The sequence below is a fragment of the Penicillium rubens genome (assembly GCF_028828025.1).
Source record: "Penicillium rubens strain IBT 27055 chromosome Unknown utg000002l_segment0_segment0, whole genome shotgun sequence".
Taxonomy (NCBI): domain Eukaryota; kingdom Fungi; phylum Ascomycota; class Eurotiomycetes; order Eurotiales; family Aspergillaceae; genus Penicillium; species Penicillium rubens.
In genome coordinates, this window is record NW_026890600.1 from 8,465,891 (window position 1) to 8,492,404 (window position 26,514).

General features: G+C 50.6%; 10 protein-coding genes across 10 annotated transcripts; 4 read left to right on the forward strand and 6 right to left on the reverse strand.

Annotated features, from left to right (window-relative positions):
• Positions 1-2,645: 2,645 nt before the first annotated feature.
• On the reverse strand, positions 2,646-3,018 carry N7525_005631 (uncharacterized protein; the record flags this gene model as incomplete). The annotated part of the gene is given in 2 exon segments (XM_061213463.1): positions 2,646-2,702; positions 2,722-3,018. 2 exon segments carry the CDS (start codon positions 3,016-3,018, stop codon positions 2,646-2,648), a joined length of 354 nt encoding a protein of 117 aa, XP_061070484.1.
• Positions 3,019-3,356: 338 nt separating this feature from the next.
• N7525_005632 (uncharacterized protein) lies at positions 3,357-3,554 on the reverse strand (the record flags this gene model as incomplete). Its single annotated transcript, XM_061213464.1, has 1 exon — positions 3,357-3,554. The coding sequence occupies one exon, from the start codon at positions 3,552-3,554 to the stop codon at positions 3,357-3,359; it is 198 nt and encodes a 65-aa protein (XP_061070485.1).
• A 677-nt stretch (positions 3,555-4,231) lies between these two features.
• N7525_005633 (pyridoxal phosphate-dependent aminotransferase) lies at positions 4,232-5,864 on the reverse strand (the record flags this gene model as incomplete). Its single annotated transcript, XM_002564580.1, has 4 exons — positions 4,232-4,833; positions 4,891-5,176; positions 5,249-5,724; positions 5,780-5,864. 4 exons carry the CDS (start codon positions 5,862-5,864, stop codon positions 4,232-4,234), a joined length of 1,449 nt encoding a protein of 482 aa, XP_002564626.1.
• Positions 5,865-6,861: 997 nt separating this feature from the next.
• Positions 6,862-9,817, reverse strand: N7525_005634 (Rho family guanine nucleotide exchange factor CDC24; the record flags this gene model as incomplete). Its single annotated transcript, XM_002564578.1, has 4 exons — positions 6,862-8,222; positions 8,281-8,467; positions 8,541-8,789; positions 8,849-9,817. The coding sequence occupies 4 exons, from the start codon at positions 9,815-9,817 to the stop codon at positions 6,862-6,864; spliced, it is 2,766 nt and encodes a 921-aa protein (XP_002564624.1).
• Positions 9,818-11,772: 1,955 nt separating this feature from the next.
• On the forward strand, positions 11,773-14,348 carry N7525_005635 (F-box and WD domain protein; the record flags this gene model as incomplete). Its single annotated transcript, XM_002564576.1, has 2 exons — positions 11,773-12,010; positions 12,127-14,348. 2 exons carry the CDS (start codon positions 11,773-11,775, stop codon positions 14,346-14,348), a joined length of 2,460 nt encoding a protein of 819 aa, XP_002564622.1.
• Positions 14,349-15,016: 668 nt separating this feature from the next.
• Positions 15,017-15,993, forward strand: N7525_005636 (glutathione S-transferase; the record flags this gene model as incomplete). The annotated part of the gene is made up of 3 exons (XM_061213465.1): positions 15,017-15,202; positions 15,279-15,692; positions 15,766-15,993. 3 exons carry the CDS (start codon positions 15,017-15,019, stop codon positions 15,991-15,993), a joined length of 828 nt encoding a protein of 275 aa, XP_061070486.1.
• Positions 15,994-17,100: 1,107 nt separating this feature from the next.
• Positions 17,101-17,936, forward strand: N7525_005637 (pectate lyase; the record flags this gene model as incomplete). The annotated part of the gene is made up of 3 exons (XM_002564574.1): positions 17,101-17,281; positions 17,333-17,469; positions 17,529-17,936. The coding sequence occupies 3 exons, from the start codon at positions 17,101-17,103 to the stop codon at positions 17,934-17,936; spliced, it is 726 nt and encodes a 241-aa protein (XP_002564620.1).
• Positions 17,937-18,729: 793 nt separating this feature from the next.
• Positions 18,730-20,262, reverse strand: N7525_005638 (uncharacterized protein; the record flags this gene model as incomplete). Its single annotated transcript, XM_002564573.1, has 1 exon — positions 18,730-20,262. The coding sequence occupies one exon, from the start codon at positions 20,260-20,262 to the stop codon at positions 18,730-18,732; it is 1,533 nt and encodes a 510-aa protein (XP_002564619.1).
• Positions 20,263-20,484: 222 nt separating this feature from the next.
• Positions 20,485-23,660, reverse strand: N7525_005639 (involucrin repeat protein; the record flags this gene model as incomplete). Its single annotated transcript, XM_061213466.1, has 3 exons — positions 20,485-20,595; positions 20,647-23,424; positions 23,490-23,660. The coding sequence occupies 3 exons, from the start codon at positions 23,658-23,660 to the stop codon at positions 20,485-20,487; spliced, it is 3,060 nt and encodes a 1,019-aa protein (XP_061070487.1).
• Positions 23,661-24,391: 731 nt separating this feature from the next.
• Positions 24,392-26,048, forward strand: N7525_005640 (putative cell surface receptor/MFS transporter (FLVCR); the record flags this gene model as incomplete). Its single annotated transcript, XM_002564571.1, has 4 exons — positions 24,392-24,514; positions 24,578-24,690; positions 24,784-25,132; positions 25,215-26,048. 4 exons carry the CDS (start codon positions 24,392-24,394, stop codon positions 26,046-26,048), a joined length of 1,419 nt encoding a protein of 472 aa, XP_002564617.1.
• Between the last annotated feature and the right edge of the window lie 466 nt (positions 26,049-26,514).

The window sequence follows — 26,514 nt, forward strand, 5'->3', positions numbered from 1 at the left end:
CTAACTAGATGCACGCTAGATTGCCTAGGTAATCGGGTAATCGGTAATCGCTCGGCTACAATATATACGTATGTTGATCAGGTAGGTACGGCACAGCATGCATGCTCTACTTGAGGCACATATGCAGATTTACTATTTACCATACAAGATAGACTAAAATGCGCAGGCAGGACGCGGCTGAGCTTGATCCGGAGAAAATCGAAAAACCGGTGTGCTTGCATGCAAGGGAGGAATGAGGCGTCAGTCAGATACACCCAACAGCCTGGTCTTCGGATCCTTTGTTCTCGTGCGCAGAGTAGTGTTGGAGTGACCGAATAGGAATCTCTTGTGGGGGGGGCGCCATATTATATTTGGATATTCTGTTGGGAATAAGCAAAAATGCGCAGAGAAACGGAGAAGCTGATTAAAAGATGTTTAAAAGCTGTTTGGGAGCTGTTTGGGAGCTGCATGGGTATCACGCAAGGACAATGGCTTTTGAAAAGGTTAGAGTTCGAATGTGTGTTTCTCTTTTTCTCTTCTCTTTTTTATTTTATTTTGTCTTTCTTCCTTTCTCCTCGGTGATCTTAGAAGCTCTGACTACCCCGCATTTTGTTTCATCTTGGCGATGGAGAAATATGACGCTGTTGGGGAGCTCTCTGATTTGACCTTTGTGGGCTTGTGGCTAAGCCGCTAACGTTGGTATTTGTAGGGTAATGGGTTGTATACGAGGTAGATGTTATTAATGTACCTTGTACAATGAAAAGGAAAAGGAAAAGGAAAAGAAGAAGATTTACCTAGGTACTCTCTGTACTCCGTACAACACTGTGCATTAACGGATCGGAAATATCTCTTGTCGATCACCTATACCATGTGAACTGTCGAGAGCTATGTTGTACATAAAAAAAATAATACCATCCAGCTCCAAAACAAAAATCCTCCTGTCGCCAAAAGCCACTAAATTAATCTCCGAGGCGCGCATGGCGACACACTAATGGGAGAAGCTCATTAGGCTGCTACATATATCGCACATATCCCCGACTCTGGGACTAAGCAAGCTAGGAAGCTAGGGCTCTGTTTCGTCAGGCTATTAACTCCGGGAGCTTCCCCCCAGGAGAGACGGTATGTTTTGCCGAAGTGTGTTGTATGGAGTATATTATATACGACAAACGACGATCTATGATGATATCCCGGTACAACATAGAATTAGCAGGCCGGAAATAAATTCCTCGCATATTGCATTATCTTCCCAAGGTTGCTCTGGTCGAATGTCGGTCAACACTCGGGATTTGCTATCAGCACTAACGATAGCTTACCAACCGGGATGAAAGGCCACCAATGGACCCCTTGCAGGCATTTTGACTTCGAAGTTAGAAACCGAATGTTCAAGATTAACAGCACGAAGATAGAGAAGAATGTGATCAAATCCAAAACTTACCGCAAGCCCCTATCACAGCTGACAGCAAAGTTAGGAGAGCCTTCCAAGGTTGGAACCTTCCAAGGTTGGGATTTCCCTTGGAAAGTAAGCCTCCTTACTGAAAGTACTGAAAGCCCGGGGTGCTCTTGCCGTAACAGAGAGGTCTAAACATGTAAATAGCACGGCCAATATGGAAGGAGCGATCGGGGGAAAGAAATGCCACTTAATTTCCCCCCGCAAAAGACAAAATCTAAAATTCCACCATTTTCCCGATTTCTGTGAGGGGGAATTCCTAAATTCCCTAACGGGAGAACATCGGTTGTACATCAGATGACAAGACTGGAAAGAAGCCAAGCCCACCGCTATTCCTTTCTCGTCCATGAGTTCCGGGCTTCGAAAGTAACATGAGACGGTGATTGCACAGAATCGAGACACACAATATACGTTGTAAATGGAATCTTGTTAGGAAAGATCCTTGCTCATCCGCGGGCATGACGTTTTCTACGGGAATGGCGTGGATTCTGTAGGGCGTCTCGGCCGTCGGGTACGCATGCACGCCTTGCTGCAACTAACGTGGGATGGAGCACATTAGATAGCGTGGCTTGCTATTCCTTGCTTGGAGTACGGAGTATGGATGGTGAATTTCCTTGGTTTGAGATACAGTGTTGTGGATGCACTTGGGGTTGCGGATACTGGCCGTTATTGTCTTCCATGGGAAATAGTGGGACTTTCAAATTGAATTGCATGACTCGCCATACATATATACTTTCCATTCACTAGGCGACAATAGCTCGTTTTTCTTGTATCCGCATTTTGAGACGAGTCTTTTTTATTTGTATCACGGTCATTCAGCAGACACCATACCCGTAATGCTGGACGCCCTTATTACCTTGCTGGAAATCCCAGTCTGTATAGCAAAGAGATGGCTGTTTCTCTGTGGCATATGTCCGCATGTCTTTAAAAAATGCGGTATAGACGTCGCCCACTGAATAGCCCTGCAAGGCCCCTCCGGAAGCAATCTCAAGCATGAGAAAACGAGAGCCACAATGCCAACCCGCGAAATTAAGTAGACCGCCATAGAGATGACCAAGACGGTGTCTTTGAATAGCCGCCATAAGATGTCATGGGAATCAAAACCTATCAAAAATGTTGGGACCATCTCCTTCCACCTTAACCACATGCAAACGTCTTGCATCGTCATTGGTAAACAGTAGATGAAGGTCGAAGCAACCGAAATAATAGTGAAAGTACGTCAACTTGTCAGTTCTGCTTCGGTAGGGAACGTAAAGTTCCACCTAAGAAGCTCGTACTGGATGGTTTGTACTTACGCAGCCAGATGAACAGCGCAAAAGCTCAAAGCGACTACACTCATCACTGATAACCTTGATCGACGAAAGCGTGTGTTCCTGGCAAGCCATCTCTTCATTCAGCCAAGTAGCAGAAGCCAGGAGCGTGTCAAGGAGCTTCCGCTCATGATAGAGCTCACTTAAGGCAGAGACACTATCGTTCCTCATGCATGCCGGCAAAATAAACCCATTTTCCGATTTCACATTGGTGGCGTATTCTATCTCATTCTGCATGTCTTGGCGATAGCACCATAGAGGGACTATAACAGGCGTGGCCATATCCTTAGGTTTACACCAGCAGAAGCCATATGTGAGAATGCCACATAGCACATACGCAACGGTAGTGAGCTCGATCGGTGATACTGGAAATTGGTGCACCCGCCTAGCTATAACATCCACAAGGAACAAGGTGCTCTGAAAAACCGTTGAAGCCCTTAGCGAACCAGTCCGCTTTCGACCGATCTCCGATATCTCGATCTCTAATATCAGAACATCGGATGACTCCAGCTTGTATAGGCAGATGAATATCTTCCCACCTGACACTGTAGATCCACTCATCCTGTGTTCGCAAAGCTATTCCACCCATTATAAGGCAGAAGCAGTCCGGAGGCTGCAATTCAGTGTCGGCAGGAGAGTGTTTCATCGGCCTGGTCCGGACCTGAGTGGAATTGCCATGGAGCAGCACAGTAAACATGCTGATTGGCTCGCAAGGCCGGGGCCGACCCGAAGTCGGGCCCGACTTCGGCACCCGACCAGCATCCAATCAGAATCCAATCAGCACCCGAGCATGTAATCGGTAATCCGTATCCATCCATGGATGGATACCTAGTATTTGTACGGAGTACGTGCAAACATTAAAGGTTCAAGGAGTGGACCCGTGGACCCGTGGACCGGCTGGACCTTCCCTCATACCTGGACCCCCTTTCCTCTCCTGTATGGTATATAGTATGATTTCAATTTTCAATATAGATGTATGGCTTGCAAACCCCTTCCAGCTAACTCTTTGCACATGTCTGGAGCGCGTGAAGTTTTATCTACAACGACGATTGCTTACGCTAGTATATGTGACTGAATTCAGTCGACGGCATGCTACTTCAACCAAGAACAACAACAACACTGATAAAATCAAAAGACCGTGGGTAACCTTGGAATGACGTATGTGATTACCGCAAAGCTGGTTACCAAGATATCAATGACGTGAGTAAGAATTAGTGACCAGGGCTATATTTCGTTCGGACTTTGTATAAACTTGAATTCAATACTACTGGTTATATGGACTTCTATCGCTTCGAAGTACTGCTATCCCTCATTGCTAAACCTTTCTACTGCTATAAAACACTTCTCAACTACCCTAGCTAGCAAGCCAAATAATATTTAAAAAAATGAGATAATGCAATTTATTACGCTAGTCTCAGCCAAGACGCCGATCAGAGCCTGACAACAACCAAAGTCAAGACCAGACCAAATGTCCCAAGTATCAAGATTGAAAAGCCTAATCATCCGAAACAGCAACCTCATCCTCCCACTTCGTCACAGCCATCTCACGCGCACGGTTAACAACACGCTCAATACCATCCAGACCCATCTTCAACACATCCATCCTAGGCCCGTAGCTCAGACGGACGAAGTGGTGACACGGGCTGTCGAAGAGATCACGACGCTTCGCCGGGTTCAAGTCAAAGAAAATACCAGGGACAACAATGACCTTCTCGCTCAGCAGGGCATTGAAGAAGTTCAGGCCGTCAGAGATGTTAGCCTGCTCCGGCAGGGGCGGGTCGAGCGAAGTGAGATCAAGCCAGATATAGAAGGTCGCCCCAGGGACGTCCTGGACACGGAAGCCGATATCGTAGAGACGGCCCAGGACGTAGTCGCGCTTCTCCATGAAGTGGCTCTGCAGCGCCTTCATCTCAGTGCGAACCAACGACGGCTCCAGCATCGGGATCGCGGCTTCTTGGAACGGCACGTTTGCGCCGCCGTCGAGGTACGAGCCTGCCGAGCCGAGGGCGTCGACGAAGTCTTTGGGACCGACCACCCACGCAATTCGCCAGCCGGGGAGACGGAAACGCTTCGTGAGTCCGTCGATCAGAAGAACGTCTGTGGTTGGGGTTAGTTTGGTGTAGGAAATTAGGGTCTGAAGGGTATCTATCATACCATCCTTGTTGACGTCGACGACGTTCGCAGCACCACTGATCGTCGATCCGTCGCAGCCCGTTGTGTAGTTGTATCCGCCGTAGAACTCGTCCAGGATGAGGGTCGCGCGGTCACGGCAGAGGTCCTGGATCTCCGCCAGCTCGTCTTGCGGCACGAAGTGGCCGGTGGGGTTACGGGGGTTGGAAGTCAGCAGCACTTGGGTGCCACGGGCGATTTCCTCAGCGATCTTGTTGGGGTGAATGTGGTAGTGGTCATCCTTTGAGAGGGGGAGGGGAATGGGAGCAATCTGCAGGAGAATCAGTAAACGATAACACACCCCAGCTCAGCTCAGCTCAGCTCAGCTCTCCTAACGACGTACGTTCTTAAACAGAGTCAACATCTCCGAGTACGCAGAGTAGTCGGGGATGGGGAAGGACAGGTACGAGTTGCCCAGGATGGCAGCAATGCGAATTAGACCGGCGCGGCCACCGGGAACAATGCAGACATTCTCCCAGGTATACTGGCTCTCCTTGCCCTGGCGGTAGTGGTCGTTGTACAGACGAGCGACGGCGGCACGCAATGGCTTGATACCGGCGGTCGGGCCATACTCCCGGGCAGCGGAGGTGATGGGAATGGAGGTCGGGCGAGGGAAACTTCCCTCGATTTCGTCGTCGGCCTCGGGGGCTCCCTGGCCTAGGTTCGCCCAGCCGGTGGGATCCTCAGCGTAGCCATGCTCGGAGGCTCGCTCTGTGCACCAGACGACACCGGTGGAGGCACGAGAAGCGTCAAGGCCGGCGTGGGGTCGGTGACCTTCATGAGCGGCTCGAAATTGCCGATGGGTTTCTGATCTGAGTTCTGAAGGGGTTGAAAGTTAGAAAAGTCATTTAGAAACGTGATATTGTATACGCACCATTGTCCGTCAGGTCCTTGGTGGTCGATAACCGGCGATTCTCAGAGGGGCGCAGGATGCTTAGGCGGCGGCCGGAGAACGACATTCTTGGCGAGTCTTTGCTTTTTTGTATAAAATGCTTGCAGTCTCAATCTCTTTTATGAAAAGAATGATGATTTTGGGAAGTGGGAAGGGGGCAAAGTGAAAAAAAAAATAAATAAAAACAAGTTTACACCGAGCCGGGTTCCTTTTCAAAAAAGAGACAGCCAAATACTGGGCGACGATTCGACGAAATCACCGACCTCTGCTCTTTTCCTAATTCCCTCGGGCGTCAGGACCACCAGGCGCTCCGCCTCCAACACATTAATAGCGCATAGTTGGGGTATTTTATAAACAGTAAACAGTATTTTGCTCCAAACCGTAGCCGATATTGTCGGGGGCTACATGGGTAGAGGTATAGAAGTACATACAATAAACACTATACATATAGCTCTAGAGCTATGAAGCTATAGCTACAGTTATAGCTATAGCTATAGCAAATCTGGCCCTGCCAAGAATTATCGGCGACCCGACTGCGGCATCCCGATCAGATAGGCAAGTGGATACGAATTGGGAAAAGGTCTTTGTATAATTCCATGAAACCCCAGAAAATAATAGGCATATACATCATATAGAAGCTTCGTACGTTCGTGGACATTGACTAGATCAGTAAAGAGATAACAATCCAAATGGGAACGCAAATTCAAAACAATGCAGGGACGTCATTTTAGACATTCCCTTCACCTCGTCACCAGGACATCATTCATGCCGTAAACAAATCATTAGATGCTCGCACGGAGACGCCACAATCCAACTACATGTTTGCCACATGGCTCGCTGAAAGTCACAAAGAAGGGGAGATAGAGAGAAGTATCTCCCCCGAGAACGGCTGCTCAACAGTTTCAAGCCAATCCAGTTGGAACAATGAGGGTCAGGATGGGAAGAACGAGCGCCAAGGCGATGCAAAGCGTTGAGAAGACGGGGATCGATGCGATCCTCGCAGGGGGGGAATCAAGGAAGGTATTAAGTCAAGAATGAGCGGGAAAGCAAAGACAACGAATAATCTAATCGACCACCTGGCAGTAGAGTTGAATCTCCCCCACCAAGCCCTTGGCGAGCATATCACGGTGTTGTTCCCGCCACTCCATGAAAGCAAGCTGGACCGCCTCGTCGCTATCAATCGTGACGAAATCACCGTCTTCGTCGCGGTAGCGCAGTCGAACGGTTTTGCTTCCGATGGACCGATCCGTGAACCGAGCGAGTTTGGCATCCACGCGGTCCGTCAGTGAACGGAACAAGATGTTGGTCGCAATTACAAGCGTGACATAGTTGTCGTCAAAGTTCACTTTGGCCTTGAGTTGAGTGGGCATGTAGTCTCCTTCCTCGGGCTCCTGGGTCAGGGGCGATGTGGCATGGTCGGAGATTTGCCCAGAGTGGCGGGTATCGTTATATTCCGGCTCATTGAAATGCGTGGTGTGGAGTTGGGGCTGGGTACGAATGGGGAGCTGGGTGTTGGTGGGCGAACCGTTCTGGCTGCGGCTGACGGGGGCTTTCATGTTGGCCATGTGCGCAGGAATCGGTGGCACGGGGACATTGTCCACTGTCTGCATAGTGTGCACTCCCATATAACGTCGTGACTCGGGATTGTTATTGTGATGGTGAATATCAGGGCTACTAGCCGAGCGCATCCGCTGGGTCATGCCATTTGCGGAGTGAGCCTGGGGGCCCGAGAGTGGAGGCAACGACGGGCGCTGAGCACCTCTTCCACTTGGCTGAGGTGGGAAATATCCGCCAGAGGTTGACCCTTCTCGTGATGTTACACGAGACAACGCTGGTGCTGTGTAGCGAAGGGAATCCTCATTCCAGACGGATGATGGAGTGGTGGAATTTGTATTCTGACGACTGAAGGAGAAGCCTGCAGATTGAGAACTCGATCTCGTGGACGGAGTCTCCGCCGTGGGGGAAAAGTAGGAGCTCATGTTTCGATCACCAGGGGACATGCTCCCGCTGCCGGAGAACTGAGTGTGCACCGAAAGCGTTGGATCAGTGCCCGCATAGCGCGGTCGAGCGTTGGGGTGAGGAACAGAGGTGGCGCTGCTACCGGTGGCAGATCGGGTTCTCAGACTAGTACTGGAGGCATTTCGGCTCATAGGGAATTCGGAATGATATGGATCTTTGCTGTTGGCGTCGTCGGTATCATACTCTTGTTGATACGGGTTGGGCATGTTCGCCATGCCCTCCATGTACGTGAACTCGCTGTCGGATGTACCAGTATTGCGCAAAGTGCGTCGCTCTGCTTGGATCGCCCGTTGGGTGTCAATGTCCTTGTACCAATTTCGCATGGTGTCTTCATTTGCATATCGGATGATAAAATTGTCGACAACACCAGGGTCCCCTTTCCAGAAAATCTGAATACGGTAGAGTCCTGTTGGAATCGATTAGAGGCATATCTCTTAACCTAACAAGCCAAGAGTAATGCTTACCAGGCTTTTGGAGACAAACGATATCTGTGACGTTGGCCATGTAGATTCGACCTTTCAGTTGAAGACGAGCCTTTCCTTTCGCAGTCAAAGACGGCTTATCTTTCTGCATCATAAGCTTTGACTTTTGCTTGTTGGGGTTGATATCTTTGCAACAGAGAAGTATTCGCTCGAAGAGATAGATATGGTACTAGGCGCCATGTTAGTGATGTTCCATTTCGGGGAACAAGAAAGCGTAAGACGCAGAAAGTAAGACCACGTACCTCTCTCTCGCTATCCTTTCCACTATCCCCCTTGACAACCTGGAAAGTGCCAAATCGAAGGAGATCTCCAAATGACTCCATCTTCAATGCTTTCCAGTCATCCACGCGCTCAGATAGATCAACTACCGCCGCAGCCAAATGTTCTTTGTGGATCGCCTCGTTAGCAAAGTCCAGCACATTCTGAATACAGTCGACTGCATGTGTGATATCGGCCTGGAGCTTCTCGTCTTCTAATTGTTTGCGTAGCTCCTGAGAAGGTACAGCCATATTAGCTCATTGATCTTGAACCCAGCATTCAGCAAGCTTACCAAGAGCATCAGCGGGTATCGAGTCAAACGCTGGAAGGGTTTCACAAAGAATCCATTGAGCGTTTTCGGCTGAGCGACCATTTGTTGCAGATCTATGTGGCGTGGCGCACTTTGGATTTTGTCCCATTCCTTCATACAAGCTTCGTCACAACGCATCTGGTTGGCAATGAAAGGCTCATATTGCCGGAAAGCATCTTCATGCTGGAAGAAAAGCTCACCCCAGTTCTGCATTTCTTCTGGCAAGGCGTAGTGCTGCTCCATGCGAATCAGGAACCGTTGGGCAAAGTCTAGTAGGTTGTTTAAGTTGAGGAAAATCTGATGGCTCGCATCACCTGTCAAAGCACCCGTCTCTTCCAGTTCCTTCTTGAGGGCTTGGAGATTTTGCAGGTGATGAACATAGTCACGCTCCGTTTCCAGAAGTTCCTTTAGAATATGCTCCCGCTTGGTAAGCTTCACATTGGCCTTCGCGGGAGCCTCTAGAACTTCAGATTGCTTTAATTGACCTTGCATTTCGAGAATGTCCACGACGCGGTTGACCATTTTGATCACTTTGATGAAGCCGGTGGTGCTCTCGCCGTAAAGGTCGGTGATCAAAAAGCAATCCTGCTGAGGGAATGCCAGGTCTTGTAAACAGGCCTGTAGGAATTTGAAGGTTGCCGCTTTTGGACGCTTCGCCTCAGTTACCTTGCCAGGATCAATTTCTAGTGGCTCATCGGGACCAGATGCATTATAAATGCTCAACAGCGGATAGCCATTTCTAAGGCAATTCCACAAGGAAGCCACCGGATCTGTATTTCCTCTCATGCGATCATCATCATCCATCTCTTGCAGGTATGACTCGAAGTTGGGAACTTCGGATAGCCGCCTCTTCAAATTGACGCAGCTCTGGTAGATCGATTCTCCACCGCGGCGATTGATAATGTTATCCTCGGCGACCGGAGCGCCGCTCATGGTTGAAGAGTCAATCATATCGAATTTCCTCGAGGTCCAGATATAGATGAGTTAGACCAGCCAGGCTCAACTTAAATCTGCACAGCAGACCCAAGCGGGATAGGTTCGGAGGGATCGACAAGCGTCGGAAATAAAGAGATGACGATCATGAGTTCCCCGGTTGGGTGTGAGCTGCGTGGTGCAGGGAGGTGTCAATCAAGAGTTTCGCTCGGAATTCCGCGGGGGGGGGGGCAACAGCGATCCGATCGGTACTCGGTCGCAGGCGTGATCGATTTAAATGCGTTTCCCGGGGAAGCGCTCTCGAGCGTCAGAGACAACAGGTAATAAATATAGATATATTTGTTTGAACCGATAGCGCGGGTATCAAATACGATACACTGTCACTTCCTGGAGGAAAAGGAGGGGCTCGAGGAATATATTCCGACCTGCAGCCAACCCCAATCGATGGGGTGTTGGGATTCAAATGTTTAGATGACCGCTGCAGCCGGGCATGCGAGTCAAATCAAATAAAGGAGAGTTCGGAGGAACACCTTTGCGAAAGGGCCAGTCACTAGGACTCAGCGGAGGACAATCGACGTCCCGAGTAAAAAGGGGGGGGGGGGCGCACGGAATGATAGTATAAGTGAAGCTACAGCAAGACGGGCTCGGCAGTTAGAACGAGGCCAAGAACCAAAAATGACAAGAGCAAGCACAACGAAAGTTCTGCTGATGAAACAGAGGAATAGGATCCTTGGAGAGAGGGTGAGCCGAAGGAGTCTGTTCAGTTGCCTCAAAGGGTTTAGCGTGTGTTTTATGGGGCGGTGTGGTGTGGAGAGGGGCAGTTCTTGCTTGTGTCATCCACCTTGGAAGCCCTGGAGCCCTGGAGGGACCAGGGCTAGGGCAGCCCAGGCCCCTGGGGCATGGGGAGGACTAGAGGGAGAGAAGGGAGAGCCCTGGAGTATCCGAGCGTAACGCGATTTATATAGGACAATCGTATGTACCTTTTATATGGGGCTCGCATACAAAAGGTATATTCAATGCACAAGATAACATTTGAAGATTATAACTAACTGTACTTACTATGAAACGTTTCTGCTCTAGAGCGTCATTATCTCTTGTCTTTAGCGCCTAGAAATGGCCCGTGCGATTGTAAGACAGCACTTGGGATTTATCGATTCCCTTCGTAACAGCTATATTAGCACCCATTTTCAGAATGCAATTAGTGCTATCCATTTTCCATACAAATGTAGACATGTGGTATCCCCTCTAATCATAGCTATGGCCTAGCCCTGCAGAATATAGGGGAATCTGGATCTAATAGAACAGAGATGCTATGAGATGCTCACAACATACTTCTACGGCCATACAAGACTATACGACACATTGGGGGAATCGGCCCCTCTCTGTTTTCTTAGAAGCGTTAATAGACTCGTCTTTGTCAGTACCTGATTTTCTCATGAAGTAGCTAGATAGTACCTACCTTAGGTACTGGGTAAGCAACTCAGTATGTTTTGCTACAGCCCTATAGACTCCAACCACGTGACTCCCCCGTTCATCCATGCGCGCCTACCTACAACATATGTACATAATCAAACATATTTATTATTACTGTACTTCGAGTGATAAGAGACTCTTAAAGGCGACTCCACATGTAAATTGAAATTCTACTTTTTCTTTTTCTTTTACAATTCGGAAAAATTGAAGTTCCCCTTTTCTTTTCATGCGACTTGAAGTTCGCGATAATTGTGCTCTATCAATCTTTACGGTGGGCCTCGCCTCGTCCAAACGTGACGTGACATGCACCGATGCCAACCCGTCTGCTCAACCTCCTTCCTTTGCCCAACTGTCTTGCAAAGAACCCTACCCTCATTCATTAATTCTCTATACTCTCTTCGCGGGAAGTTATTGCGGGATTTCGCACCCATCGCGCAACGCCATTGATCTCGGCGTTCGACTCATCAACTCGGCGCAGACCCCTCTGAAAACCCGCATCAATGGAGGGTGAGCCCTTACCCGACGCTCCTGATGCTCCTGATACTCGAATCTCCCCTACACTACAATTGCAGACAACTACCGTCCCCGAGTTCCCAGCGCTTTCTCTGTCGCCCTCCTTTAAGCTAGATGAAGGCTACTCGGATGATACTCGAAGCCAGGCCGACAAAGATCTCGGATCGGACAATGTCATGGCGCTTCCAAATTGGGTGCTCGCCCAATCCGAGGCCGGCAGAGCTGGTAAGATATCCCTTTCCCTTGGTCCCTGTGGTAATCGCTACGAGCGCGAAGCATCGGCCGCTTTTGCTTGTCACTTTGCGATTTTTCCTTGCTAACCGATGGTTTCCCACCTCCAGAGCTTGCATACAGCCTTCTTCGGTCTCTTCGAACCTCTAGCATCGCCGCAGTAGTTGATCGCCTTAACCCTATCCTCCATATTGACCCATGTGTCAGGCTTCCACCGGAAGTCACATGGGAGATCTTCACCTACCTCGACGCTCGGACGCTCTTGAATGCCTCGCTTGCGTCTCGTTCATGGCGTGAACGTATCCTTGACTCAGGTCTATGGAGATTCCACTACATCCATGAAGGTTGGGACATGGACACGAGCGCGATTCGTACGTTTGAACAAGAACATTCCGAGGCCATGTCGCCTCAGACTCGAAAGTCCCGCCTACGACACTCGGAACCAGATCTCGGGGAACCTAAGCAGAAAAAGCGCGTGCCGTCTACTTGGCTCGATTCCCGAAGCGGTGGAAACCCAAAGCCGACCGTGTTTGGCCCCGAGCCCCCGGTGGCCGACAGTGAAGGTGATCACTACATGACTGATGATGACGATCAAGCTGCACCTTCGTCAACTGACGACCCGGAGTTCACTTTGCCGACGAATATCTCCCAATCTCCTTCGCCACTCTATCCACCTCTACGCTCGCATCTACTCATTCGGGATACCGATGGAAGCGCTAAAGTCAACTATTTCCATATCTACAAGCAACGCAGGCGGCTCGAAGCAAATTGGCATCAAGGCCGATACACCAATTTCCAACTTCCTGACCCGTCCCACCCAGAAGAAGCCCACCGAGAATGCGTATATGCGATCCAGTTCGAAGGCCGGTGGCTAGTTAGTGGAAGCCGAGACAAAACTGTGCGAGTCTGGAACCTGGATACCAAACGACTGTGGCATCCCCCGCTGGTGGGACATATCAAGTCCGTCCTTTGCCTGCAATTTGATCCTCAGCCCGAGGAAAACATCATCATCTCCGGCAGCAGCGATAAGTCCGTCATTGTATGGAAGTTCTCCACCGGAGAAAAGATTCATCAAATTGAACAAGCGCATACTGACTCCGTGCTCAATCTCAAATTCGACCATCGCTACCTTGTAACATGTTCCAAAGACCGAACTGTGAAGGTATGGAACCGCCGGGATCTTCTGCCGAACAGCAAGGATTATCCGCGTATCTGCCATGGATCAGGTGCCACATACCCTACATGGATAGTAGATCTGAACGCGGTTGCACCGAACGTTCTTGAAGCTGGAATTGCGCGTGAGCAATACAAAGCCCTAGAGCCTTACACCTTGCTTATGACCGTGGAAGGACATGGAGCCGCCGTGAATGCGATGCAGATCCATGGTGATGATATTGTGACGGCGTCTGGGGATCGAGTGATCAAGGTCTGGAACATCCGCACTGGTGCTTGCTCGAAGACCTTGCTGGGTCACGAGAAAGGTATCGCATGTGTTGAGTTCGACAGCCGAAGAATCATCAGTGGCAGCAATGATAACTCTGTTCGCATCTACGATCATGCCACCGGAGCTGAGGTGGCGTGTCTGCGAGCTCATAGTAATCTCGTGCGCACCCTTCAGGCAGGGTTTGGTGATGCCCCGGGAGCCGATGAAACCTTGCGCGGAGAAGCGCGAGCATGTGAAGCTGCGTTCTTCGCCGCACAAGAGGCCGGATTGGACGTCGACATGGGTCATCGGGAACAACGCCGCAATGGCTACCAACCGAACACTGCTGGATCACGGGACCCTCGCGATATCCCTGCTCTGGGAGCAAAAATCCCACCCGGTGGCGGAGGTAGTAGCTGGGCCCGTATCGTGTCCGGTTCCTACGACGAGTCAATCTTAATCTGGCACAAAGACCGTGATAACAGGTGGATAACTGATCATCAACTGCGACACAGTGATGCCCTCGCCAATTCCGCTCGTGCGAGCCTCAGCCAAGTGGCACGAACCACTGTTGCGGCCCAGGCTCAACACTTGCAAGCAGCGCAGGCTCTGGCGGCACTTGGGCAAAATGCCAATGCCAACCCCCACGCTGGTCGTGCCAACCCACAATTTGTGCCTCCTCTGGTTATCAATGCCCTGCCACTCAACCCACCTCCTGCTCATCATCATCACCACCATGGCCATCAGCGTCGACTTCAAGGGTCCTCGACAGCTGCGAGGGTGTTCAAACTCCAGTTTGACGCACGGAAGCTCATCTGTGCCAGCGTGGACCCTCGCATTGTAGGATGGGATTTCGCCTGCGATGATGAATATATAATTGAGGCGAGTCCATTCTTCAAGGGGCTTTAAGCTTCCTCTCGCCTGTACGCCACGCCTTTTAATACCAGCATCTGTTCTTGTTTTACTTCGGTGCACCTCCTGCATCGCCCTTTACTGGGCGCGAATTGTGAACTCTGACGAAGAGACGACTCAATTCATTTGACGATTTCCTATTATTAGCATCCATGCGATCGCGTTGTGTTTCCTTTGCCTGGTGCATTGTTACTTGCTTTCCCGCTTTCCCTCTATTTCCCCGGGTCCCCTTGTTCTCTCCTTGTCCTTCTTCTCAATGTTGTGTCATATACATATGATGGGCCCTTGCTTTCCGTTTAATGATGTATTTCTTATCTTGACTTCCGTGTTAGGAGTCATTGCAGGCTATCCCATTCTCATATCTCTTTCGGAGTTTCTTTTTTTATCTTCTTATTCGATCTCATTGTTATCTTCTTGCATGGCGCCGGTGTGGCATTTGATCCATAGCATTATGACTAGCATCAATCAGAAAGGTTCGAATCTCAAGACAATCTCATGGGTATAAAACCAGGCTTGCCTCCATCTCAATTGGGGGGGCATCAAATCTTATGTGACTCATAACTATACCCCGCAATATCCATGGATATATATATAACTTGGAAGTTCTCCCGGACTCACATCTATTCCAGGTTAACTTCATCCACCTCACTTCATTTCTACATATCATGGCTGTCCCGAACCCAGACTACCACCTGATCGGGCTACACACCCGCTACTCCAGTAAGCAACATGCAACAGACCATACACCAGACCTAACAAGCCCTCTTCAAATAGGCTGGACAGCACGCGTCGAGGCAGTACTAGAATACTTCCAGATCCCCCATACACGCCAATTCATACAGCTCTCCGAAGTACATACCTACATCCTCAACACAACCCCAGCCAAGTATACACTCACTCACAAAAAAAAAAAAAAACAAACAACAGATAAAAGCCTGTTCCCCAACAGGTCTGGTCCCAATCCTCCAATGCCACTCCCTCCCTTCAACAACAATAACAGACTCCCTCGCCATCTGCGAATTCCTCGCTGAATCAAACCCAACCCTCCCCCTCTGGCCCAAAGACCGCCACCTGCGCGCCCTAGCCCGCAGCACCACAGCCAAAATGCATTCCGGCTTCCCAGTCCTGCGCAATACCTTCCACACAAACTTCCTCGCCAGGTACACGGGCAACGTGCCGATCCCAGACGGCGCGGCTGCGGAGATAGCGCGTATGTTGCGGATCTGGGATTCGGCGCGGAAGGCGACGGCAGAGCGACTTGTGCAGCTGGGGGAGGTTGACGAAGGGTTTTTGTTTGGTGGGTTTAGTATTGCGGATGCGTTCTTCTGGCCGGTTCTTTGGGTGGGTTTCTTTCTTCCTTTTCCCAACAAAAATCCTAGAAGTAATCTGGGCACCGGCTGATCCTCGGATACAGCGGTTCCGCTCTTATGGCCTTTCGCTAGATGGGGCTGGGCCTGATGTGCTGGCGTGGATGGCCAAGATGTGGAATGATCCGGTGTTTAAGGCGTTGGGGGATAGGTACTATGCCCAGGCTGAGGATCCGCAGACCTGTATTCCGCATTATGATGATATCTTCCGGGATAGGGATGATGTGCAGTATGGTTTGTTTCCGAGGGATTGGACTTTTTCGGTTTCTGGGTGATTACGAGGATTGATCCGAGTATACGTACGGAGTAGAGGTCTAACCTATACTAAATACATGCATCTATGTGATTGCGAAGGGCTTGAAAATGTTTCCCATTATAGCTATGATAGCAAACAATCATGATTCTGTGCATCTCATGTTCAAAACAAGATATCCATCGATCTACCTGGAACTTGCCTATTTGGCTACTCGGCCGTTTCAATGGCCAAGTCAGATTCGAGTAATTCTCCGGCAGAGCTTCCCCTGGGCTGACTCTGAGCTGACTCCGATTACATTTCGACTTCCCCGTGGCCGCTCTCTCTGATTTTACTTGACGTACAGAGTGAGTCAAGGGGGATCTATGTGCTCCATACGGAGCACTGAGCACTTCATCCATATTAGTCCATATTAGTCCCTAAAGGGGAATTAATCCGGCCCCACAGTGCGGTGTAGTCCAATTTAAGATCAATCTAGTTAGCTCTATATAGTTAGTTAGCTATGTACATAAACTAGTGCGTATACTAGTATACATATACCGAGAGGACTAGTTCCGGCATATCTCCATGGCTTCTCCATAGATTCATCCTCTCCCTAAACGCAGTCAGTTTCCTCTCGCCTTCCAAGTCCCAAGATTAAGCACCTATAGTATCCATGCAAAACTTGCCAGAGGCTCAACAATTTCTTTGGTTGGTGGATCTTGTAAATGCGGGAGTTTCAAGCTTGCAGACACAGCCACAATGCCAAAAGCTTTCGAATCTTGGCATCTTGGCTTTTCGCATTTTCAATATAACTATGCTTTGGTATTGGCTACGCAATGAAGCGCCAAGACGGAAAATAAGGTGTTAGAAAATGTCTTATGTTCCTGCGGAAGGTCGATATCCGGCCCGGATTATGACCCAGGCCCTGCATTACCTTGTAGGAGTCGTGGGGTAATTCCATCCAGTCAGAGGTCACAGAATTCCTTCATGGATATTGAGGCGTCCTGCAGTTAGGGTGTATGTGACTGAAACAGCACGGGGTAGGTCCTGTCTTGTTGGAGCAATTAGAGCTCCAAAAGGTATAAAAGGCTCCTTGTCGACCCTCGATTTTGATCAACTGTCCAGCATCAACCATCAATCGAACAAAATGCACTCCAGCGCTATCCTCCTCGGTCTCATTGGCATTGCCAGTGCCCAGACTCTCAACATCCCCTCTCGCGTGGGTGACATTGTCTCTCTGCCTTCTCCTAGTGAGATTTCTGGCGATGTCGACCTGGGCAACGGCGAGTACGACCGTGGTCGTGCCTGCGACAGTGATGAGGACACTGGTATGCCCATATCAAAAACGAGAACCAGACAACAGAGCTAACCGGATATAGGCGATGACAACGCCGTGTTCATCCTGAAGGACGGCGCATCCCTGAGCAACGTCATCATTGGAGAGAACCAGCTCGAGGGCATCCACTGCGAGGGATCCTGCACTCTGACCAACGTCTGGTTCCGCGATGTCTGCGAGGTGAGTAACGAGTAATCCCATGATTGACCTGGTCCACCGATACTAACGCGTCCCCATAGGACGCCATCTCCATTGTCGGAAACGGCGATGCCCTCATCAAGGGTGGTGGCGCCCAGGAGGCCAGCGACAAGGTCATTCAGCACAACGGTGCCGGAACCGTCACCATTGACGGATTCACCGTTGTCAACGCCGGTAAGCTCTACCGCTCCTGCGGCAACTGCAGCAACAACAAGAGCAAGAGCCCCCGTCACGTGGTCGTCAAGAACGTCCAGGCCTCCGGCGTCTCTAGCTTGATTGGAATCAACTCCAACTACGGCGATACCTCCAGCGTCAGCGACACCTGTGGATCTGATGTCAGCCACGTGTGCCAGGAGTACGAGGGTGTTGAGAAGTCTGAGGACCGTGAGAGCCCCAAGCTCGATTCGACTGATTCCTGCAAGGGCCAGACTTCTCTTTCCTCCTGCTAAATTCGGATTGATTTGATCCGATGGAAAGAGGCATAGGTGTGGGCCACTGGCTATTGAGAAAGGGGGGATGGAATATGAGAGGAGATTGTGGACAAACGTATAACTAGGGCAGGCCTCAGGATCATCACATCTCCGTCATGGGACCCGATCTCTGATTATGTAGCTATATCAATGTCATTGAAAACAGAAATCCAAATTCCCCCGTAAACAGTGAACGTGTATGCTACTAATTTCAAGAGATAACCTTGGAAGGTAACGGTAAATGTGCTGATAGTTGGGTTCATACACCTACTCCGAGCATAGCTATTTCCTTATTAGGCAAACTCCAGGGCTATTTCGTTGTACTCTGTAATAGCGTAGAATATTTGAATGCTTCAACGGCTAAATCTGAAATGCTAGTGTCTTTTAACGTCCTACAGCACCGATGATCCATGGTAGATCGTATTACTGTGGATCTGCGCGGGCTGTGGAATCTCAAGGGACAATGAACCTAGCTATTCTAGAAATCATTCTGGACAGAAGGCCTCAGCTGGGGAAAAAAAGAAAAGAAAAGAAAAGGCATTGTACAAGACCAGCCTTATTCGAGCTTGGAGATGATATCGAGAGTACGCCAAGACGTGGCAGAGGAAATCGTACCGTATGTACAGAAGCAAGGCGGGAGAACACGTTCGAGTTAATGATAAGACTATGTATCCAGCAAGACGTTTGCGCATTGAGCATACATAAAAGAAAGAAAACAGCACCACAGTAGCAATCCAACAAGTCGTGGAGACGCATATACTTCAACGAAGGATTATACAGCGGCAGGGTTCACAAAGGCTGGGAACATGACACCATACAGAGATGAGATCCATGCCTGGAAGCCATGGATATGGGTATTCCCCTCACTGTTTTCATTCTGAGATGCAGTAGGCGATGCCTGGCTTTGGGCGGTTACATATGTGTCCCGCGAGCTGGTTGCCCCGAGCGAATCATCCGACTCCTCGTGGCCGCCTGAGCAGCAGCAGAGGCAAGTATGGGATTTCACCCAGGACAAAATGTCCGGACAGACCGGCGTGTTTGCACGGGAACCTTCATCTGCACCGCCGCCACAGACAGCCATCGTGATGACCGAATGCAGCCGCGATGGATTGGGAGGGAGATGATCTCCAGTTGCTCTGGTCCCTTGGGCAGAAGATTCCGCTGAATCCGTAGGGCCATTTGATCCAGCCAAATTGCGTGATAAACTGAGAAGTGCAGTGGCCCTGGGCCGCGGTGGACGGTTTACCACAGCAGGGGCCGGGTTCGTTAGTAAGGGTCTGGACGAGGACGTGGTCACAGGCTGGGCACGCCTGCTTGGGCTTCCTCCAGGACCACCTTTTGTGTGTGTGGCTTCAAAATAAGGATCATGACTTGTATCTGCGGCTTCGTGGCGGGCAATCGGAAGATTGCGTTGGTGGAAAGGGTGGTCATGTAGCGGTCGACCGACATGCATTCCATGGCCACTTTGTCGATGTGGGAACCGGCCCTGTACCAGCGTGCCATCCTCAGCTCTTCCTATACCATTGACGGAAATTCCACTAGCATGAGACGCAGAAGACGGCAAGCCAAATAGTCTCCTTAGTGTGTCGCTATACGAACCGCCACGCTGACCAGCAGGACCACCACCTTGCAAGTTTGCGTGTGACCGTGCACTATTGGCTGGGATCATGAACCGTTGGGAGATGTTCATAGCCTCTGATGTGCCGAAGGAGGGAAGGCCAGGGGGTGTAGGCGTTCTTTCTGGCGGTGGATATCGAGGTTGGACGGTCGTTACAGCAGGTCCCAAGCTCCCAGGCCATCTAGGCCTACGGACACTACCATCATCGAGGGAAAGAGCCTTGCGACGCAAAGACTGATGGGAGTCTGGCACCGATGTCGTTCCACTCAAATCAGGTCTCGACCGGTGTGTGGCTTGCCAGTACTGGTCGGATAACAGCTTGGTGTGATTCCCAAGCTTCCCTATGATTCTCTGTCGCCTTCCTCGCCTGACTGCCGCATTGATAGGAGTATGATCATCTTGCGAATCTGTAGGAACGAATCTGGCCATGTTTACCGCTAAGCCTTGCTCGTGAACGGGGTTCTCGTTGAGGAGAGACGCATAGAAGCGAGGGCTGGATTCATTTGGCGTGGTGACTCTGATCGCATTGTATATAGATCGTTCATCGCTTAGGACGGACTCAGATGAGTCGGGGTTATCGTATGCTGAAATGGAGTCGGAATCGTGTCTTCTCCGTCGGAGGTTCTGTGATGCTGAAAAAGACTGCGAATGAGCGTTACTAGACTGGTCGATTCTTCGGGAAATCATCTTGAAGGCAAAAGAGCGAAGCCTTAAGATTAGATATAGGGGGAGAGAGAGAGAGAGAGAGAGAGGAAAAGGTGGGAATATCAAAGATGAGTATGTGATTTCCTCGAAAACCCTCATCGTGCCTGCCGAGATCAAGCCAAACGAGAATATTATACAAAACAGTCTATATGTACACTCTTAAATGGATATGCGCTCTAAACCCGAAAACGTTGAATGTCATGATCATAATGGAGTGCCACCTGGGCTGGGCATTGGCTTGCCAGTCACCTGGGCGTGTTCCTTTCTTAGGGCTCGCAGCAATCCCTCAATCCTGCGACGCTCTTCTTGTTCGGCCTGGGAGGTGTCAGTTAGTTCGAAAAGACAGAAAGGTACAATACAACTTACCCTCAGTATCTTCATGTTCTCGTTGCGCGTGTCACGCATCATCTTCTTGAACTCATTCTTGAGCACCATGGTAGATGTCGTCTCAGAAGTGCCGTCGCGGCCTATAGATGTGGGACTACTCAAGTTCATCCAGCTAATACGTTCTTCCGCCAGTTGTGTCTCGAGTTGCTCGCAACGATCCCGAAGACTGTCAATGAAACTTTCGAAGCGCTCGCGTTCCTTCTCAAACTCGATGCTGGCTTTCGTCATGGCTTCGTAGTCATCGATGGTCTCGCGAAGTTCTCTTTCAAGAGTATCCGCCCGCTGCTGAAGATCGCCACCTCCTCGCTGGCTCTTCAGAGCAGCCAGTTCTTCGGTGAGCTCGATATTTCGCGTAACCAGTGCATCATTCTCCCTTTGGATACTAGGGTTGGCAGCCACCTCTGCTGCGCGTTCGGCTCGAGTACCATAAGCACCATCCAGCTCTGCTTTGGCCATCGTCAGTTCAGTTGTGACCCGCACAATCTCGCCTTCAAGCTCAGTCAACTCATTCTGCAGGCGAGTGGCGTTGTGGTCGGACTCCGCGCGTTGATCATCCGCTTCCTTAATACGGGCATCAGATTGAACTCGAATCTGTTGGATAGCGGCTTCGAGTTGAGCAACCTCTTGCTCTGCGCGGTCACGGGCACCCCTAACTTCCTCGGATCTAGAATCGCTATCGTTCTGCAGTGTTTCAACGAGGCTCTGCAGGCGTTGAACCTCGTTCTCCGCGCGGTCCCGGGCTTCCTTGACGTCCTCGCCTCCAGTATCGGTGTCATTTTGCAAAGTCTCAATAACGCCATGTAGACGCTTGACTTCGTCTTCCGCACGATCTCGGGCCTCTATGGCCTCTTTCAACTTAGCATCGGTATCATTCTGCAACGACGTAATGGCCGCCTGGAGACGCTTGACTTCATCTTCCGCATGGTCGCGAGCCTCTCTGGCTTCTTGGCTCTTAGCGTCGGTATCATTCTGCAGCGATGCAATGACGACCTGTAGACGCTTCACTTCGTCTTCCGCATGGCCGTGGGCCTCTTTGGTCTCTCTGACCTCTTCACTCTTAGCATCGCCATCATTCTGCAAAGATGTAATGATGACTTGCAGGCGCTTCACTTCTTCTTCCGCATGGTCGCGAGCCTCTCTGGCCTCTTCGCTCTTAGCATCGGTATCATTTTGCAATGATACAATGACGGCCTGTAAGCGCTTGACCTCACCTTCTGCGCGGTCGCGGGCATTACTGACTTCCTCGGATTTGGCATTGTTGTCTCTCTGCACATCGTCGATGTATTGTTGCAGGCGCTTGACCTCAGCTTCTGCTTTATCTTGGGCTTCTCGGGCTTCGCTGACTTCGTTGATCCTGGCATCAGCTTCGGTGTGCAACGAGGAAACAACGCTTTGCAAACGCGCGACTTCGCCCTCGGCCTGAACTAGAGTCGCCTTGGCTTCGTCCTGGGAAGAGCCATTGTGGCGCATTGCGTTGAGCTGTTCCATGACAAGAGCCAGCTCGTCGCGACTGGCGTTGGCTTCACGCTCAGATACTTCAAGATCTCTGCGAACATGGGTCAACTGTTCCGTCAGGTCGCCGATATGAGCATCGCGTTCGGCGTCCGACTTGGAGTTGAGCTCGCGTTGCTGCTGGATTTGCGTGGTGAGAATACTCTTCTGTTCAAGCACTCCATCCACTCGACTCTCCAGGCCATCTACACCAGCCTGAAGGTATGAGAGTTGCTCTTCCAGCCCCTCACCGTGAGACGCGTCAGGGGGCGGAGGCAAGGTTGGCGAACGGGTCAAACCAAACCGGTCAACAATGGTTTGCACTTGGTTGTTGATTTCGGTGAGTTGGTGTTTCCAGGTGCCCTCGGCTTCAGGGGAGATATCGCGAGCAGCCGTAGGAGCCGGAACGTCTCCCCTATGTAAGACGATATTATTCATGCCATTCTTGATATACTCCAAGTGAGCGTCGACCGTTGCTGTAAGATTGACGGGCCCTCCACCGCCTGACAGCTGCGGAGGAGGATCGATGAATTCACCCGGATTAGACTGTATCATCATGTCATGCATGCGCTCGCTAAGTTCCTCCAATCGGCGTTCTGTGGCCTGCATGGCCTCGGTATTCATTACGGCGGCCGCGTTGGTCTCGATCTTCCCGTTCACGCCAAAGTTATCCAAATGTCCGGTTGTCCGGTAAAGACTGCGATCGTCGAATTTGTGATCATCATAATCGCCATCCGAAGTGCGAGCAGGGTTCTTGGGACCTTTCTTGAGACCCTTGTGCGTGATCTGCAAGACACCCGCAGTGTGCTCCAACAAGCGCTGGGTGATCGTCTGAGACCTTTTCTCCAGCTTCCAGAGTTCCTGCGCCAGCTCCTCACATCGCCGCTGGCTGACCGCGAGTTCGGAATCGCTCTTGTCGAGGGCCTCGGAAGCCCCGCTACGACCAAATATACCCCGGCTCATCCGGGGCGAGTTCGAACTGCCATTGGCGCCGTATTCGCCGCTGCTCCGCGGGCTGGGCGGGCTGTAGAGCCTACCGAGAGACTGTGCCGCGTCACGCAGTTTGGTTTCGAGCGCCAGTTTCCGTTTCGTGCCATGGATGCGCGTGGAGAGCAATGCGACTTCCTTCTTCAGCTCTTCCACCTCCTCGAGGGATAGGACTTCGTAATTCGTGCTATCCCCTATGGCGGTTTCGGTCAACAGGTACATGGCCACGGGGTCGTTGGCGTTCAGCAGAACCGAGCTTCGCGGGTGAGTCGGGTTGAGCTGCCAGAAATGAAGAGGCCATGGTCAGCTGGAGTCCCAGATTGGCGTGTTGTGTCTCTACTCACTGGGTTGTATCGTGACCGCTCCTCATGCTGGGGGTCCATAGCATCCCGATACCCGTCCACGAGTGTCTTTCCGTGCGGTGGCACTGGAGCTGGAGCATCGGAGGCGGTCATGGTCGAGAGATACCGCGGGTCCCCGTAGGAGGATAGGCTGGAGCGCATACTGATATTCATGGTCGTTCAATGGCCGAGGTCTCTCCGGGTAGAATGGTCAGGGGAAATTCAGGAACGGGCGTCGGGCATCATGAATCCAGGAGTTTGAGATCGGAGGGAAATGTAGTAGGTCTTAGTTGGGAGAATAGTGGAAAGGGATTGTATATTTAGCAAAGGTAGTGATCCTAAATAAAAGATGGCGGGGAGTGAAGGAGGAACACACACACGATCGGCATCGCCTTAGAGTTCAGAGTTCAGCCACGGCAATTTCTACATAAAATGATATGTTCGATCGAACACTCCATATGTAGAATATGTGTATATTGTACACGTAGATATGGATATCATAGAGGGAGTTACCCCTGAATACGTATACGAGATAAGTTCCAAGGTCATTTCCACTTTCTTTGTCTCAGATGATTTCAGAATCCATTATATTGTAAATATACAGCATAGTACTTCGCAACAAAACATCTCTAATATCCTACATTTATAATTTAATATAACATCTCACATGGTTCAACAGTCAACCCCGCTGTGTACTTCCAGTACTAGATAGTACTTGCGCAATGCAACGTCACAGCAGGGCTGATCAAGTACCGCCAAGTACCCCCGGGTTCGCGTGCCTCGGATCCCCCAGAGTGACATAGAAAAGGCCAAGAGACTAAAAAGATGTGATATGCCCGCTTTGTTGCATTTCCTTATAGAAGCCCGCACAGAATGAATCTGGTCTGTCAGAATTCGCTGTGGACATGTCGACTTTTGAGCGCTCTCCAACTACCGAGCAGGGCTCTCGGCCTGTCTACAAGGTCTATAAGCGACGCTTCTGGGGCCTGGCACAGCTGGTATTGCTGAATATCGTCGTCAGTTGGGATGTATGCGCTACCTCACGATTGATCCATATACCGACCTTGCATGTTGCTGACTCACATATACAGTGGTTGACCTTCTCGTCCATCTCGACAACGGCCGCGGAGTACTTCGATGTCTCAGAGAGCGCTATTAACTGGATGAGCACTGGCTATCTGTTCGCCTTCTGCGTTGTCAGCCCGTAAGTAAGCATACGTCGCCGTTTGAAAAGCGAGAGAAAGCAAGAGAAAAAAAGATCCGCCCCAGGTATCACATTCATTAACAAGATTCCCAGCATCGTCATCTGGATCCTGAACAAAGGCGGCCCCAAACCAGCCATAATCACCACCGCCACGCTCCTACTAGTCGGAAACTGGCTCAGATATGCCGGCACCAGAGCGAACGGCGGCATCTACGGGCTCGCGATGTTCGGTCAGATCCTAATAGGGTTCGCGCAACCCTTCTGCCTCTGCGCACCAACCCGATACAGCGAGCTTTGGTTCTCCGACAAAGGCCGTACAAGTGCAACAGCAGTCGCCAGTCTCGCGAACCCACTCGGCGCAGCCCTGGGCCAGCTAGTCGACTCGGAGTGGGCGTCGAAACCCTCCGATATTCCAAATATGGTCCTGTACATCTCAATCATCGTACGTGAAACCCAACCCCCGAAGAAATCCCAACCCACCCATTGGTCCTTCCCCCCCTCGCTCACACCATGTAAATCAATAGTCCACCGTCGCAGCAATCCCATCATTCTTCCTCCCAGCATCACCACCAACACCCGCAAGCGCATCCTCCGCGAAGCCGCACACGCCACTAGGCGCAGCAGTGCGCGAACTAACCCGCACGCGGGAATTCTGGCAGATCTTCATCCCCTTCTCTGTATACGTGGGCTTCTTCAACAGCGTCTCCTCACTGCTAAACCAAATCCTCAGTCCGCACGGGTTCTCGGAGACAGAAGCAGGCATCGCAGGCGCCATCCTGATCGTGGTGGGACTGGTCGCGTCGGCAATTATGTCACCGATAACAGACCGGTACAAGCACTACCTTGGCAGTATCCGGGTGCTAGTTCCTGTGGTGGCCGTCACGTATATCGGGCTGATTTTCGCGCCGGGCAGTGCGGCGGGAATCCCGCCTTCGTATGTGGTTATGGCGCTGCTGGGCGCGGCCTCGTTCGCCATGCTGCCTATTGTGCTAGAATACCTGGCTGAGATTACTTATCCGCTCTCGTCGGAGATTGGGAGTACCATCTGCTGGACGGGCGGACAGTTGCTTGGTGCGTGTTTCATTCTTATTCAGGATGCGTTGAAGGCTGGGGATGGGGCTGCGCCACCGTATAATATGCGGAATGCGTTGATATTTGCGGCTGTTGTTGCTGTTGTGGCTGCGCCGTTTCCCATGACGATTGGGCTCTTTGGGAGGGCTGTTCATCGTCGTAGGTGGGATGTTGATCGCGGCGTTGAGTTGGAGCAGGTTGGGGAGGAGGCTGGGCCGGTTGATAATGTTAAGAGGGTCAGGTCTGATGAGTCTGCTGCGGATACCGATACTCTGATCAAGACTTGAGGACTATGTCGCTATCAGGGTTCTTTGTTTCTGTTGGCCCTAGTCAGCTCAAGTTATACCCCATTTATGTTACCCTAACATCTCGAATTTGTGCTCACCTATAGCGGCTTGATGCGATTTGGGTCGATATATTAGTCCTGGTTGACGACCTGAGCATACTTACGTATCGATAATTCGGCCATAACAATACTGAACCGAGTTATATGGTTCTTGTAGCTGGATGACCGCTATAAGCCTAGCCTACCAGAGCACAATGCCAACCTAAACAGATGAGATTCGTTTTAAAACAAGAGAATAAACAAAGCACAGTTCGAACAGGCGGAAGACCAGCTATCTGTACACGCAAGGCTGAAAGAGGAGGGCAAATGATCTATTATTCTTTGTTGCTGCCTCTGAGCCCTCCCCCCTACCTTGAAAACACAATACATATGCGCACACATACGCAAGGAACAATCAGAAACAAAAT